Below are 12,747 nucleotides of genomic sequence, written 5' to 3' on the forward strand. Positions count from 1 at the left end.
TTGTCCCCTCCCCACCTCTCCCAAACACACCTGGTTGCCGTGTGGCTGTGTCCAACGCCCCCCCCGTCCCCCTCCTTTCCTTCTCTCTCTTGCTTTCGCTTGTCCCACCCATGAAAATCCTGCAGGCTTTTACGGGCTGGATGAATCTGACCTCGACAAGGTCTTCCACTTGCCCACAACCACTTTCATCGGAGGAAACGAGTCGGCTCTTCCGCTCCGGGAAATCATCCGCCGCCTGGAGGTAAGGAGCAGGGCAGGACCCGTTGGCGGCCCGCGTCGGGCTCGGCACAGCGATGGCTTTCCGAAAGTCGTTTTTTGAAAGTCTCACCCCGGGGAGAGGCTCCTGTGCCTCCTCCCGCCGCTGTTCCTGGTTAGCACGTAGCGCGCCGCTCTGCAGAGGAGGTGCGGAGCCCTCCCAGCCGTCCGCATCCTGCCTGTGGCTGCGCGTGCCAGTGCTATTCCCCTGGTACCGCCTCGAGCGCTGCTGCAGCATCCCCGTCTGCGGGCTCTGCAGTCCGGCTCCTCTCCTGGCCGCCTGTTTGAACAGACATGTTTCAAGCTTTTCAGGCTGGGCTCAGTGCTCGCCCCGCTCGTAGCAGCAGCCCCGCGGTAGCCCGGCCGGCTGTGGTCGCCTCCGGCTTCATCCTGCACTGGGGCAGCGCGCTTGGGCTGCCGCAGGCTGAGCGAGCCCCAGACAGCTTAATGCTGCCTGCACTTTGAAGCCCGTCTGGTGCAGCTGGATTTGTTTTCTGCTGCTCCAGCGTAATGCAGCAGACGGTGCGGGGGGCTCCAGCCACAGCCCCGCTGCCCTTTGGGGAGCTCTGACGTGGGGCTGCAGCCTGCAGCTCCGGCAGCGGGCACCGTTCCTCCGCCAGGCGTTGCGATGTGCTCTGCCTAGTCCGAGTGCGGATGGCTCCCGGTCAGGCTGCAGTCTCTGCCGAGACAGCTTGACCTTGGAGAAGCAGAGCTGTGTAAACATCTTAGATAAGCTGCAAGGAGAGCAGGCTCCTTAATTCTGGGAGTTTTTTTTTCAGATTCTCGCCCTGCCATAAAGAGTGGGGTCTGAAAAGGCTCCGAGTCCCTGGGTGAGGTGCTCTCCCTAACCTGTCAGCCCACCCTTCCCCAGGGGAGTCCCCAGACTCTCACAGACAGGCAGAGAAGGACCCCAGGGTCCGGGGCTGGGTCCCTGGGGGGAGCAAACGGGTTGGATTTGTACAGGAGCACCCACTGCCCCCCTCGTGAGGATGTTCCACGCCGCATCCCGCGGCAGAACCAGTGAGGATGGGGACGGCAGCCCCAGGCTGCAGGTGCTGGGTCTGGTCCCTGCTGCCTGCTTTGGGCAGCGCTGGTGGTGCAGGGCGGCTCTTTGTCTTGCTGAGAGGCTGGAGGGGGGGGATGCCGGAGCGCCGAGCTGCGCGGGTCGATAAGATCCCGCACGTGCTGACTTGGAGGGGGGTGAGGACGTGTCGGAGCCCCTGCGGGCGTTTCAGTGGCCTTCCTCTCCTCGCGGGGCAGATGGCGTACTGCCAGCACATCGGCGTGGAGTTCATGTTCATCAACGACCTGGAGCAGTGCCAGTGGATTCGGCAGAAGTTCGAGACCCCGGGGATCATGCAGTTCACCAACGAGGAGAAGCGCACGCTGCTGGCCAGGCTGGTCCGCTCCACCAGGTACCGCGCCTCGCGCTGTGACACCCCTACCCCGCGCCTCCCGGCTCGAGGGGGCCCGGATTCCTGGATTCCTCATCAGCCTGCCTGGTTTCACGGGCAGCACTCGTGGCAAGGACGCCTGGCCGCCCGCCGAGGCACGCTGCAGGCGAGCCGTGCCTCCTGGCTGCCCTCCGGGAGCACGCCGAGCCGCGCCGCGCCGGCTGCAGCCTCCCTGGGCAGCATCGGCACCTTCCCCTTTGTTCCCCGGCTGCACGGGGGTTGTCAGGGGGGTTGTTTGCTCCCAGCCGCCGGGCAGCTGCCGTAGCCTGGCGGCCACCGCCTGAGTCACCTCCCCTTGACGTCATTTGTCGCGGTCCCGCCGGGCCGGGTTAGCAAAGACGATCAGCGGGGTGCCGCAGGCGAGCTGGGCTGGCAGGGCTCGCCCAGGTGCTGCTGGCACGAAGCCCGAAAGCACGGATGATGCTGGCAGAAGAGGTCCAAAAATAAGATGCCGTGCAGCGGGCTTAAGCGCAGCGCTGAGTCGGTGTTCGTGCGGGGTGGGGGAGCTCTGCGGGGGGGGACCTGGGGTGAGCGGGGGGCTGTCGGGCTGCTGCGTGGTGCCTGCCGGAGCATCACCTCGTGCTGCGGCTCCCATAAGGTCCCTGTCTCCTCTCCGGTCCTGCCGTCGGTGGGAGGCCTGGGAGTGATCGCTCTCTCACCTTGCCTTCCAGGTTTGAGGAGTTCCTCCATCGGAAATGGTCCTCGGAGAAGCGTTTTGGTCTGGAGGGCTGTGAAGTGCTGATCCCAGCCTTAAAGACCATTATTGATAAGTCGAGTGAGAAGGGAGTGGATTATGTTATCATGGGGATGCCCCACAGGTAACCTGTCCCTCTGTGCCGCGGTGCTTTGGGGACGGGGACGGGGACGGGGACGGGGACGGGGACGGGGACGGGGACGGGGATGGGGATGGGGATGTGGACGGGGATGCTCCCGGGGTTCAGTGCTGCAGAACCAGGCTGGTTCTGGGCTGAGCCATCCGCTGACTGCTTGGCTCAAGGGCTCAGGCTTCATCAGCTCTCCACTGATCCCAGTGTCACTGGCTTCAGCTTATTTTTAATTCTTCTGGAGAGTGGTGAGAGGCGCAGTGCCTGGAGCAGCAGAGAACTTGCCTTATACCGTAAGAAATGCACTCAGCACAAGGCGTGGGGCTGTCCCAGGTGCTGCTTTGCAGAGGCTGGGAGCAGCGCTGCAGAATCCGCCGTGGCTGCTCCGGGGCTTTGGCAGAAGGGGCTCAACGTGAGCAGAGTTTGAATCCAAGAGCAGGATTCGGCCTCGCTGTTCTGGGACAGCTCTCAGGATGCAGGGGGTGTGAAAATGCAGAGCCCTGTCCCCTGGCTGCCCCCTGCAGCCATCCCGAGCAGCTCGGTGTGACGGGGACAGTACCGGGCTGTGCTCGCGCTGTGCTCCTCGGCTGTCTGCTGGTTGCTGACGGCGGCGTTGCTTTCGCAGAGGGCGCCTGAATGTTCTCGCCAATGTGATCAGGAAGGAGCTGGAGCAGATCTTCTGTCAGTTCGACTCCAAGCTGGAGGCTGCTGACGAGGTGAGTCTCCTCCTCTGCGCCGTTTCCGTAGCAATTTGTAGTCTGTCCCCGTTCAGCCCCTGGAGGCCGTGGCAGCGCAGCACGAGCGAGCTGGATCACACGCGGCTGGCAGCTCGCTCCGTGGTGCAGAGATTTCTCCAGCGTGCCCCAGGGCACCGCACGCCCCTGCGACCGAACCCTTGGTGCGTGACCGTCGGTGCCTGTCCCGGCCTCCGCGGCAGAGTCTGCTCCGTCTCTAGTGGAGGCCGGGCTGGTAACAGCCTCTGCTGGGTGTAAAACAGCTTTGGGTAAATGAGAAGGTGCAAGGAAGGCGAGCAGCAGCAGCAAGGTGTGCCTGCCCCGGCTGCTGCGGTCACCCCGACTGGCCCGGCTGCAGGGGGCTGTACCGGCGGGGCTGGAGGCAGGAGTCGGCTCGGGGCCGTGCCGCAGCCCCCTGGGACCCGTGCGGGACCCGCGGCCTCTCCAGAGGCCCTGAGGCTCCCTCCATGGTGCTGTCACTGTGTTGCACCTATGCCCCAAAGCTGCCAGCACATTCAGCCGGGATGGTTTGGCGTTTGGAAAGCTTCGTCCTGCCCTGCCCCTCAGGTGGGCTTCCAGGGTGCCCCGCGTGCCTCAGGAGCTCCTCTTGGAGAGGAAGCAAGCGGCAGCCGCTCGCCCCAGCGCTCTTGCCCGGTGCCTTGCCCAAACCCACCTCGCTTGCTTCTTCCCTGGCCCCTTGGGGACTGCCCAAAACTGGGCTCGATGCCCGCCTGATGTTTGCTTGTATCTCGGTGCCTACAGCAGGCTGCTGCCGTGCCGGGTGCCAGGCCAGCTCCAGGCCGGGCCGCAGACGTGGTTTCTGGCAGCAGATCTGGTTTCTGGCAGCAAGGAGCCCTCTTTCTGCAGTCCCCAGGGCCATGGCACCCTGCCCCATCCACGAGCAGCCCCCGTTGCGTGGCAGTGACTCTCCTCTCCCTCCCCCAGGGCTCCGGTGATGTGAAATACCACCTGGGGATGTACCACCGGAGGATCAACCGCGTCACCGACAGGAACATCACCCTTTCCCTGGTGGCAAACCCCTCTCACTTGGAGGCAGCCGACCCCGTTGTTCAAGGCAAGACTAAAGCGGAGCAGTTTTACTGCGGGGACACGGAAGGGAAGAAGGTAAATGGTGCCGACCCAGCTCCCTCGATGTGATTTGGCACAGACCGGGTGGGTTTGGTGGGGATCTGGTGGATCTGCACGCAGAGCAAAGCCAGGCGAAGAAGCCCGGCTGATGTTCGTTTGCCTGGATGCCCCTTCCCCTGCTGCTCCCCCATCTTTCCGCTTCTCTTTGGTGATAACTTCAGCAGGGGGTCGACCTCCCCGGGCTCCCATCGCTGCCTCCCCTCTCAGGGTGGAGGCCAGGCTCCTGGGAGGAGCAGCAGCGGAGATCTGTAGTTGGAAGGCAGCGGGTGAGCGGTGTGCCCGTTCCCGAAGGCCCCCGAGCCTCAGAGCCTGGAGGCCTCAGAAGCAGCAGCTTCAGGCCGGGGGATCTGAATGTGGCCGGGTGCTCCCAGTCCTCAGGGTGGGCGAGCTGGGGCCGGGAGGGGACCCCCATGTGGGACAGCGGTGTGACACGCGCCCAGATGCGAGGGCCGGCCAGCAGTGGGCTGCGGGGGGATTTATTTGGGAACGCTTTCACTGCCTGATTCATCGCAAACCTGTCTCTAACACTCCAGAAGAAGTGGAAGGGTGAGATCAAAAGTACTTCCCTTCCTCCCACGCTGTGAGGGCTGGAATATAAATAGACGAGCTCTGTCCTCGTCTGACAGGCAGCGTCCTCAGCCAGCCCCCGGGTAAAATATCAAAATAAGAACTGGAGCCGCAGCGAGCTCCCTGCCCGGCCCGGCTCAGCAGCGAGCGCAGGATCTCCTGCCGGAATGCCCTCTGTCCTGGGTGAAAGCATGCATGAAAGGTGCATTTTTCTTGGCTTGTCCCAGAAAAAGGCCTTGTTTAGGGGTGTTTGTGCCTGGGGACCGGACTCGCCTCCCAGCCAGTGCCCTCCGGCCACCAGCACATCCCAAATGCTGCCCCCTCGAGCGTGCGGCCCCTGTGTGGGGCGTTGAGGCAGGACAGCCGATGGCCCCAGCCTTCCCCTGAAATTGCACCTGACACCCCTCCGATCCTCTGAGAAGGCCTCGGACACGCTCACGAGCTGCTCAGAGACCTTCCTGGGAAGCCTGAGGCTCAGGGGATGAGCCCTGGGCCCCTTCCTGGCAGCCACCACTGCCCACGCCTCAGCCCCACGTCGCCCCGCAGGTGATGTCCATCCTCCTGCACGGAGACGCGGCCTTCGCCGGGCAGGGAATCGTGTACGAGACGTTCCACCTGAGCGACCTGCCCTCCTACACCACGCACGGCACCGTGCACGTCGTGGTGAACAACCAGGTAAGGAGCAGATCCCCTGCTGCACGGCGGGCACGGCCCTCGCCCAGGGTTTTAATCCTGGCTTTGCTCCCCGGCCAGGCCAGGCCGCGGTGCCAGGGCAGCAGGAGGTGCCTGGGGCCGTGCTCCCCGGAGCCAGCTGAGGACGGGGCCGGGGGAAGCCCTGGCTCAGCAGCAGCTGCCGAGCTTGGCCTGGCACCGCCCGCGTTCACCTGGCGCTGCCCGAGCCGATGAAACGCGCCTGGCCCGGGGCCCGGGGGCTTCCCTCGCGAGCAGCGATCTGCTCGAGGGAACGAGGCTTTCCAAATCCTCACCGCTCCGTCCCCTGTCCCCGCTGGCCCGCTGCAGATCGGGTTCACCACGGACCCCCGCATGGCCCGCTCCTCGCCGTACCCCACGGACGTGGCCCGCGTGGTGAACGCGCCCATCTTCCACGTCAACGCCGACGACCCGGAGGCCGTGGTGTACGTGTGTAACGTGGCAGCGGAGTGGCGGAGCACCTTCCATAAGGACGTGGTCGTGGATTTGGTAAGAAATGAGGAACGTGGCGCGAGGCTCTCCCGTAAAGCTGTCACTGCTGCGGAGTTCCTGGGTGCTCACTAAATGCCTCTCGGGGTGTGGGTTCTGGAAGCTGGGGTTTCTCCTGGGGGCTTTTGCAGCCTTTTTGACCTGTTCACTTTGAGGGGAGGGAAAGAGAGGATGAAAGCAAGGTAATGAAGATGTAATAGCACCTGGAGAGGAAAAGCTGTCTCTGGCTGTGCGGGGCCTGCCCTCCCGTCTCCCTGCGTTAAGGAGGACAGAGCCGGTCCCTGCCGGGCTGGTTTCGACTCTTCCCAGCACAGAGCCAGGTAACCGGCCGCCTCCTGAGCCGCACGTTGCAGGCAGCTGCTTTCAAAGGCTCCTTCCCTCCCGGCAGGTGTGTTACAGGCGCAACGGGCACAATGAGATGGATGAGCCCATGTTCACGCAGCCCCTGATGTACAAACAGATCCGGAAGCAGAAGCCGGTGCTGCAGAAATACGCGGAGCTGTTAATTTCACAGGGGGTGGTAAATCAGCCGGAGTACGAGGTACTGTCACCGGGGGCCCGGGCGGAGAACCGCAGGCGGCAACTCCCCAGGGCTGGGCAGCGCCGCGGGCTGAAGGATGGGGGGCAGGAGGAGCTGGCAGCACGCAGCCCCTGCGTGACAGCAGAGGGTGCTGCCGTCTTTGCGGCGGAAAGGTTTCTTGGTCCGGGGGGACACGGGGAGGGCTGGGGCATCCCAACGCCACGCGGGGACCTGCTGCAGCGCCTGGCTAGCTCGGGAGGCAGGGGACAGTTGGGCGTCCGAGCAGACCCTAGACCTGCCCCAGCTGCTGCGCTGTCCTGTGTGAAGCCAGGAGCACCAGAGCCCTTTGAAGCCCCTTTTTTGGTTCAGACCTGGGGGTGACAGACCTTCGGGGCCCATTTCTGCTCGCGCTCGTCACCTGAAGGTGGCAGAGCTGTGCTACGCTTGGGCGAGCGCCCGCAGCAGCTGGGTCAGGAGCAGAGGCTTGTCCTTGGACTGTGCCAGCCCCGAGCGGTGCAGGAACATCTCGTTCACCGATTGCCCCTTGGTCGCTGCAGCACAGCCCGTGTGGTGCCGGGAGGCGGTGGCAGGACCTGCGGGAGCGCTGTGCCTCGTGTGCTCTGCAGCAGGCTCCCTGCACGGCTCCGCCTGGCCCTGGGGACTCTCAGCCCTGCTTTGCAGCACCACGAGCTGAACGCGAGCTGTCGGTTCAGCAGAGATGTTCCCGGGGGCATGGGGCTCTCCTGCAGCAGTTCTGTGCTCCGAGGCTGAGCTGCAGGGCCCGGGGGTCCACCAGTTGCGGGGGATTTATTGTGCCCTGCTTCAGGGACCAGCAGTGCCCCCAGAACCCTTGCAAGCTTGTGCTGAGGCCCCCAGGCTCGGCACCCTTGTTCAGAGCCTCCTCCCCAACGCTTCTTCGCCTTGTCGTTCTGCCTCTCAGGAGGAAATTGCCAAGTATGATAAGATATGCGAGGAGGCCCATGCAAGATCCAAGGATGAGAAGATATTGCACATCAAGCACTGGCTGGACTCACCCTGGCCTGGTAAGTCGCTAGCAACTTTTTGGAGGTCCCCGGCAAGTAGCCTGGCTCCTCCACAGCCAGCTGGGGCTCCTGGTGCCGCGACAGCTGTGTGTTAGTAAACGTGCCCTGGTGGGGTGACGGGAGGGTGCTCTCTGCTGCCGGCGTCCTCGCTGCTCTTGGGGGTGCTCGTGAGCAGAGCTCTCTGCGTGGAGCCGGGCACGGCCCCGCAGCGGTGTGGATCGCTCCCCCTGCCGCAGGTTTCTTCACTCTGGACGGCCAGCCCCGCAGCATGACCTGCCCTTCCACCGGCCTGAACGAGGAGGACTTGACGCACATCGGCCAAGTGGCCAGCTCCGTGCCGGTGGAGGATTTCACTATCCACGGAGGTAGGGGCGTGCTGCAGCTGTGCCAGGCTGTGCGCTTCCAGAGGAGGAGATGTGGGTGAGGGCTGGAACAACGCCTGGAAGGAGGGGGGCTGTTACAGCACTGAGACTCGCTTATTTGCGGCACCGTGAATCAGTTCACAAGGGAGCTGTGGTTAAGGGACCAAGGAGCAGCTCCTCCTCGGAGCTGATCCTTCCCCGCAGTCCTGCTTCCTCGTCCCTGTGCCTCCCTCCAGCACAGGCACGTCCTCCACCCGAGGCGTTTGCAGTTTCCCAGTCCGCGGGCGGGCTGTGGGACAGGCGCCTTGTCACCGAGCGCCCTCCTGCATCTTGTGTCCCCGCAGGTTTGAGCCGTATTCTGAAAACCCGCGGGGAGATGGTGAAGAACAGGACTGTGGACTGGGCCCTGGCAGAGTACATGGCGTTCGGCTCCCTCCTCAAAGAGGGCATCCACATCCGCCTGAGCGGCCAGGACGTCGAGAGGGGGACGTTCAGGTAAAGCAGCGCGTTGGCTCCGCTCAGCCCCACCAGGCGATCGCAGCCTTCTGGAAGCGATCCAAAGTGACGCGGTCTTTGCCCTGTTTTTTTTTGTTTTTGTGGGTGGGTTTTTTTGGCCATTCTGGGCCCTCGTTGGCAAAAGGAGTCCAGGAGAGCGCATCGAGCAGCTGGTGCCATGAGCCGGGAAGGGGAAATTGGCTGGGGTGGAGCCCCGATGAGGCAGCAGCTTGTGTGTGGCGGGGTGATGACGGAGACGTGCTTTCCTCTCTTCCAGCCATCGCCACCACGTCCTGCACGACCAGAACGTGGACAAGAGGACCTGCATCCCCATGAACCACCTGTGGCCCAACCAGGCCCCCTACACCGTGTGCAACAGCTCCCTGTCCGAGTACGGCGTCCTCGGTGAGCGGGGGGCTCCGCGACCACCCTGGGATGAGGAGGCATGGGGGCTCTGGGAAGAAAATCTCCTCCTCCTCCTCCTCCTCTTCCTCCTGCAGGCTTCGAGCTGGGCTTTGCCATGGCCAGCCCCAACGCCCTGGTGCTTTGGGAGGCCCAGTTCGGGGACTTCCACAACACCGCCCAGTGCATAATCGACCAGTTCATCTGTCCTGGGCAGGCCAAGTGGGTGAGGCAGAACGGCATCGTCCTGCTGCTTCCCCACGGCATGGAGGGCATGGTGAGGACATGGGCACCCCGAGGTGCTGGGTGCGAGGCAGAGCGGAGGGCGAGGGCGCTGCGTGCTCTGCAGCACCCGGTGCGGCTGCCTGCCCTCTGCGGTGGCCGGGGCCAGGCGGCGGGGACTCAGCTGCTCATGCCCTGCCTTCACTCCCTCCGTTTCCCTTGGCCTGCAGGGTCCTGAGCACTCGTCCGCCCGCCCGGAGCGATTCTTGCAGATGTGCAACGACGATCCCGACGTCTTCCCTGTGAGTGGCGGCCGTGCCGAGCTCAGCCCAGCCCTCCTGCTCACCCCTCATGGGGCCCTCTCTGTGCCCTGGATCTGCCTTAACACTCGTGGGAGGGAGCAGCCCCCGGGGGGGCTCTGGGTGGCATTTTGGTCGGGGCTCCCTGCGCTGCAGCTGGCAGCGCTCGGCAGAGGGGCTGCACCCGGTGCCAAGGCTTGCAGCCACGCTGCCTCTGCGCCTGCTGCGTCCCCAAAAATGCTGTGACACGTTGGGGAGGGAGTTCCTGGCTGCCCCAGGGCACAAATATGCAGCCTGCCCAGGTGCTGCGGGCTCTGTGTGCTGTGGGGGGAGTGGGACGGGGCAGAAGGGGGGCAAGAGGAGAGGCAGGGGCTGCGTGCCGCCGGCCTTCCAGCCGGCTGGAGCGCTGGGGCTAAGAGGCACTCGTGTTTCTGGAAACCCTCCGAACTGTGCTTGTCGAGGCAGAAACTGGACGACTTTGACGTGCGCCAGCTGTACGACTGCAACTGGATCGTCGTGAACTGCTCCACTCCAGCCAACTTCTTCCACGTCCTCCGGCGCCAGATCCTCCTGCCCTTCCGCAAGCCGGTCAGTACCAGCAGGCCTGCGCCCAGCCGAGCCCGCCTGCGCTTTCTGCTCCGCTTCACCCGGCTGGAAGCCAGGGCACGGCGGCCCCGGGTCCGTGCAGCAAACCGGCCTCGGGGCAGCAAACGTGGGCAGAGCGCGGCCAGCAGCGAGGCGGAGCGGGTAACACAGGAAGCGCTGGGAGCTGCTGGCGGGGCCGCTCCCCGCAGAGGGGCGAGCTCCCGGTTTAAAATCCCGGCTGTCCTCGGGAGGACGGAGCAGCCCGTCTGCTCTCGTGCCCTGCGTGTCACCGCGTACCCACGGCCAGGCGAGCAGGCAGCCTGGGTGCGGGCCAGCAAGGAGCAAGGACCTCGTGGTGCTGGGGTTGCCCCGGTACAGGACGTGCTGCGAGCCGGTCCCCGCAGGCTGGGGCGGCCGCGAGCCCTTCCAGCGCTCGGTGCGCAGGGCAGAGACGTCAGGGCCGGGGGCACTGACAAAGAATCCGGTCCAGCCTTCACCTCCCGGCACTGCGGCTGCGGCCGCGCGGGGGAGGCAGGTCCCTGGCAGCGCTGCAGCCTCTTCCCAGGGGAAATCCAGGCTGGGAAAGCAGGTGGGGGGAGGCAGCGCTGAGCCTCCTGCAGCGCGGCAGCGAGCGAGGAGCAAATCTCTGCTGGCAGCTCCCGGTCAGAGGCAGGGGGAGGCGGGCAGGACGGGCAGGCTCTGCTGTTTGTTGGCAGGGGAGGCGGTTCTGGCGCGGCTGACTGCCTCGCTCTGCCTCTTCTCCTTCCCCTGCAGCTGATAATCTTCACTCCAAAGTCGCTGCTGCGCCACCCCGAAGCTCGCTCCAGCTTCGATGACATGCTGCCAGGTACGAGGAGCGCGGAGCTGTTTGTCTGCCCGCACGCCGCGCTGCGGGATGAAGGGTGAAGGGCAGGCGCTGGCTTGGTGTAAAGTCCGCCTGGCAGCAGCCTCCCCAGGCAGCTCCCGGCCAGCTTTTCTGCCTGAGGCCGAGCGGGGCTCACGCCAGCAGAGGCTGGGGTCCGCCGTGCCCGGAGGAAGCCCCGCTCCTGGCTCCGCAGGGCAGGGGCAGCGCCCACCGGAGCCGAGCTCAGGGTGTGCCGGGCCGCGGCCGTGCTCTGAGCTAATTGGAGCCTCCCGTCATTAATGCCATCATTTACGCCGTGGCTGGCGCCCCGGGGCGAGCTGCTGGCTCCGCCGGTTCCTCGCATGCGGCTGCAGCAGCTCGCGAGGGTTTCCAGCACCTCCGGAGCCCCTCGGAGCAGCGGGGCTCTCTGTGCAGCGAGGAAAACCCCCGGCTCGGCTTCCCGAGCCACCACCTCCATCCGGCTTAATCCCTGCCCTCACATCCCTGGGGACGTGGCGAAATAGGGCCGGGGGTGGGTTACGGCCGGCTTTCGCCACCTTTCTGCAGGCGTGAGCTGTGTTGGGTCCCACACTGAGGTCCTGCCCTGCAGGCTCACATTGACCCCAAGCCTCCGCAGCCTCCCTGACCGCGCTCCCCCCCCACCCCGGCACCCGGAGCCGCTTTTCCCAGCCCTGGAGATAAGCGGCCGCCGGGCGGCTCCTCCCCGCATTCCTGCCTCAATCTCCCTTCTCCTTTCTGGTTGAGCCACCTGGCTTCGCGGACTTCCCGGGGCCTCCCTTAACCAGCTGCGCCCTGCCGGTGCCGGCGCAGGGGCTGCGGCCCCCCTACGGCATCGCCGCGCCGCCCTCCTGGCGCAGCCGGTGCCGGCGCGCTGCCCGTGCCGCTGACGGTGGCGTCGTGTCCTCGCAGGCACCCATTTCCTCCGCGTCATCCCCGACAGCGGCCCCGCAGCCCAGAACCCCGGGAACGTCAAGCGGGTGCTGTTCTGCACCGGCAAGGTGTACTACGACCTGACGCGGGAGCGCAAGGCCCGGCAGATGGAGGCCGACGTGGCCATCACCAGGGTGGAGCAGGTGAGCCCCCCCCGGCCTCCCCGGGGACCGCAGCCACGCTCTGCCCAAGGAGCGAGGTCCGGCGGCCTCCGGGCTGGGTCACGAGCAGCAGGAGGAGGTGGGAGGCCGGGGCCTGGCCGTGCCGGTGGTCCCGGCTGCGGCCCCCTCCTCATTTCTCCCTCTGCCCCTCCGCAGCTGTCCCCGTTCCCCTTCGACCTCCTGCAGAAGGAGGCGCAGAAGTACCCCAACGCCGAGCTGGTGTGGTGCCAGGAGGAGCACAAGAACCAGGGCTACTACGACTACGTCAAGCCCCGGCTGCGCACCACCATCAACCGCGCCAAGCCCGTGTGGTAAGGAGCGGGGCCGGGGCCTCGCCGTGCCGGGGGGGCTGCCCGCGTCCCCCTGACCCTGCCGCCGCCTCCTCCGCAGGTACGCGGGGAGGGAGCCGGCCGCTGCCCCCGCCACGGGCAACAAGAAGACGCACCTGACGGAGCTGCAGCGCCTGCTGGACACAGCCTTCAACCTGGACGCCTTCAAGGACCTGGCCTGAGCCCCCCCCCCCCCCCGCGCGGCCGCAGCAGCATGCTCCCGGCGCCGTCTGTCCGTCTGTCTGTCCCTCGCTCGCCTCCCGTCTCCGTCCTTAACTACAGACCTTGGAAACTGAACGCCCGGCGCCTCCGCTCCTTGTCCGTCCGCCGCGCCGGGGGGAGAGGGGCTGC

General features: G+C 65.6%; 1 protein-coding gene across 5 annotated transcripts in view; it reads left to right on the forward strand.

Annotated features, from left to right (window-relative positions):
- OGDH (oxoglutarate dehydrogenase) overlaps nt 1-12,693 on the forward strand; it is a 37,915-nt gene extending 25,222 nt beyond the window's left edge. For all 5 annotated transcript variants that reach the window (XM_080568180.1, XM_080568177.1, XM_080568178.1 and 2 more), the window contains 19 exons: nt 126-241; nt 1,516-1,670; nt 2,381-2,527; nt 3,159-3,249; nt 4,213-4,392; nt 5,530-5,658; nt 6,004-6,183; nt 6,572-6,724; nt 7,644-7,746; nt 7,983-8,111; nt 8,453-8,603; nt 8,881-9,008; nt 9,104-9,282; nt 9,458-9,529; nt 9,992-10,114; nt 10,886-10,958; nt 11,886-12,049; nt 12,224-12,378; nt 12,458-12,693. In XM_080568180.1, the coding sequence (XP_080424306.1) occupies nt 126-241; nt 1,516-1,670; nt 2,381-2,527; nt 3,159-3,249; nt 4,213-4,392; nt 5,530-5,658; nt 6,004-6,183; nt 6,572-6,724; nt 7,644-7,746; nt 7,983-8,111; nt 8,453-8,603; nt 8,881-9,008; nt 9,104-9,282; nt 9,458-9,529; nt 9,992-10,114; nt 10,886-10,958; nt 11,886-12,049; nt 12,224-12,378; nt 12,458-12,578 (2,549 nt within the window). In that variant the 3' untranslated portion in view covers nt 12,579-12,693. The remainder of the gene's footprint in view (nt 1-125; nt 242-1,515; nt 1,671-2,380; nt 2,528-3,158; nt 3,250-4,212; nt 4,393-5,529; nt 5,659-6,003; nt 6,184-6,571; nt 6,725-7,643; nt 7,747-7,982; nt 8,112-8,452; nt 8,604-8,880; nt 9,009-9,103; nt 9,283-9,457; nt 9,530-9,991; nt 10,115-10,885; nt 10,959-11,885; nt 12,050-12,223; nt 12,379-12,457) is intronic.
- The last annotated feature ends 54 nt before the right edge of the window (nt 12,694-12,747 follow it).

The sequence above is a fragment of the Anser brachyrhynchus genome (assembly GCF_964034855.1).
Source record: "Anser brachyrhynchus genome assembly, chromosome: 26".
NCBI lineage: Eukaryota > Metazoa > Chordata > Aves > Anseriformes > Anatidae > Anser > Anser brachyrhynchus.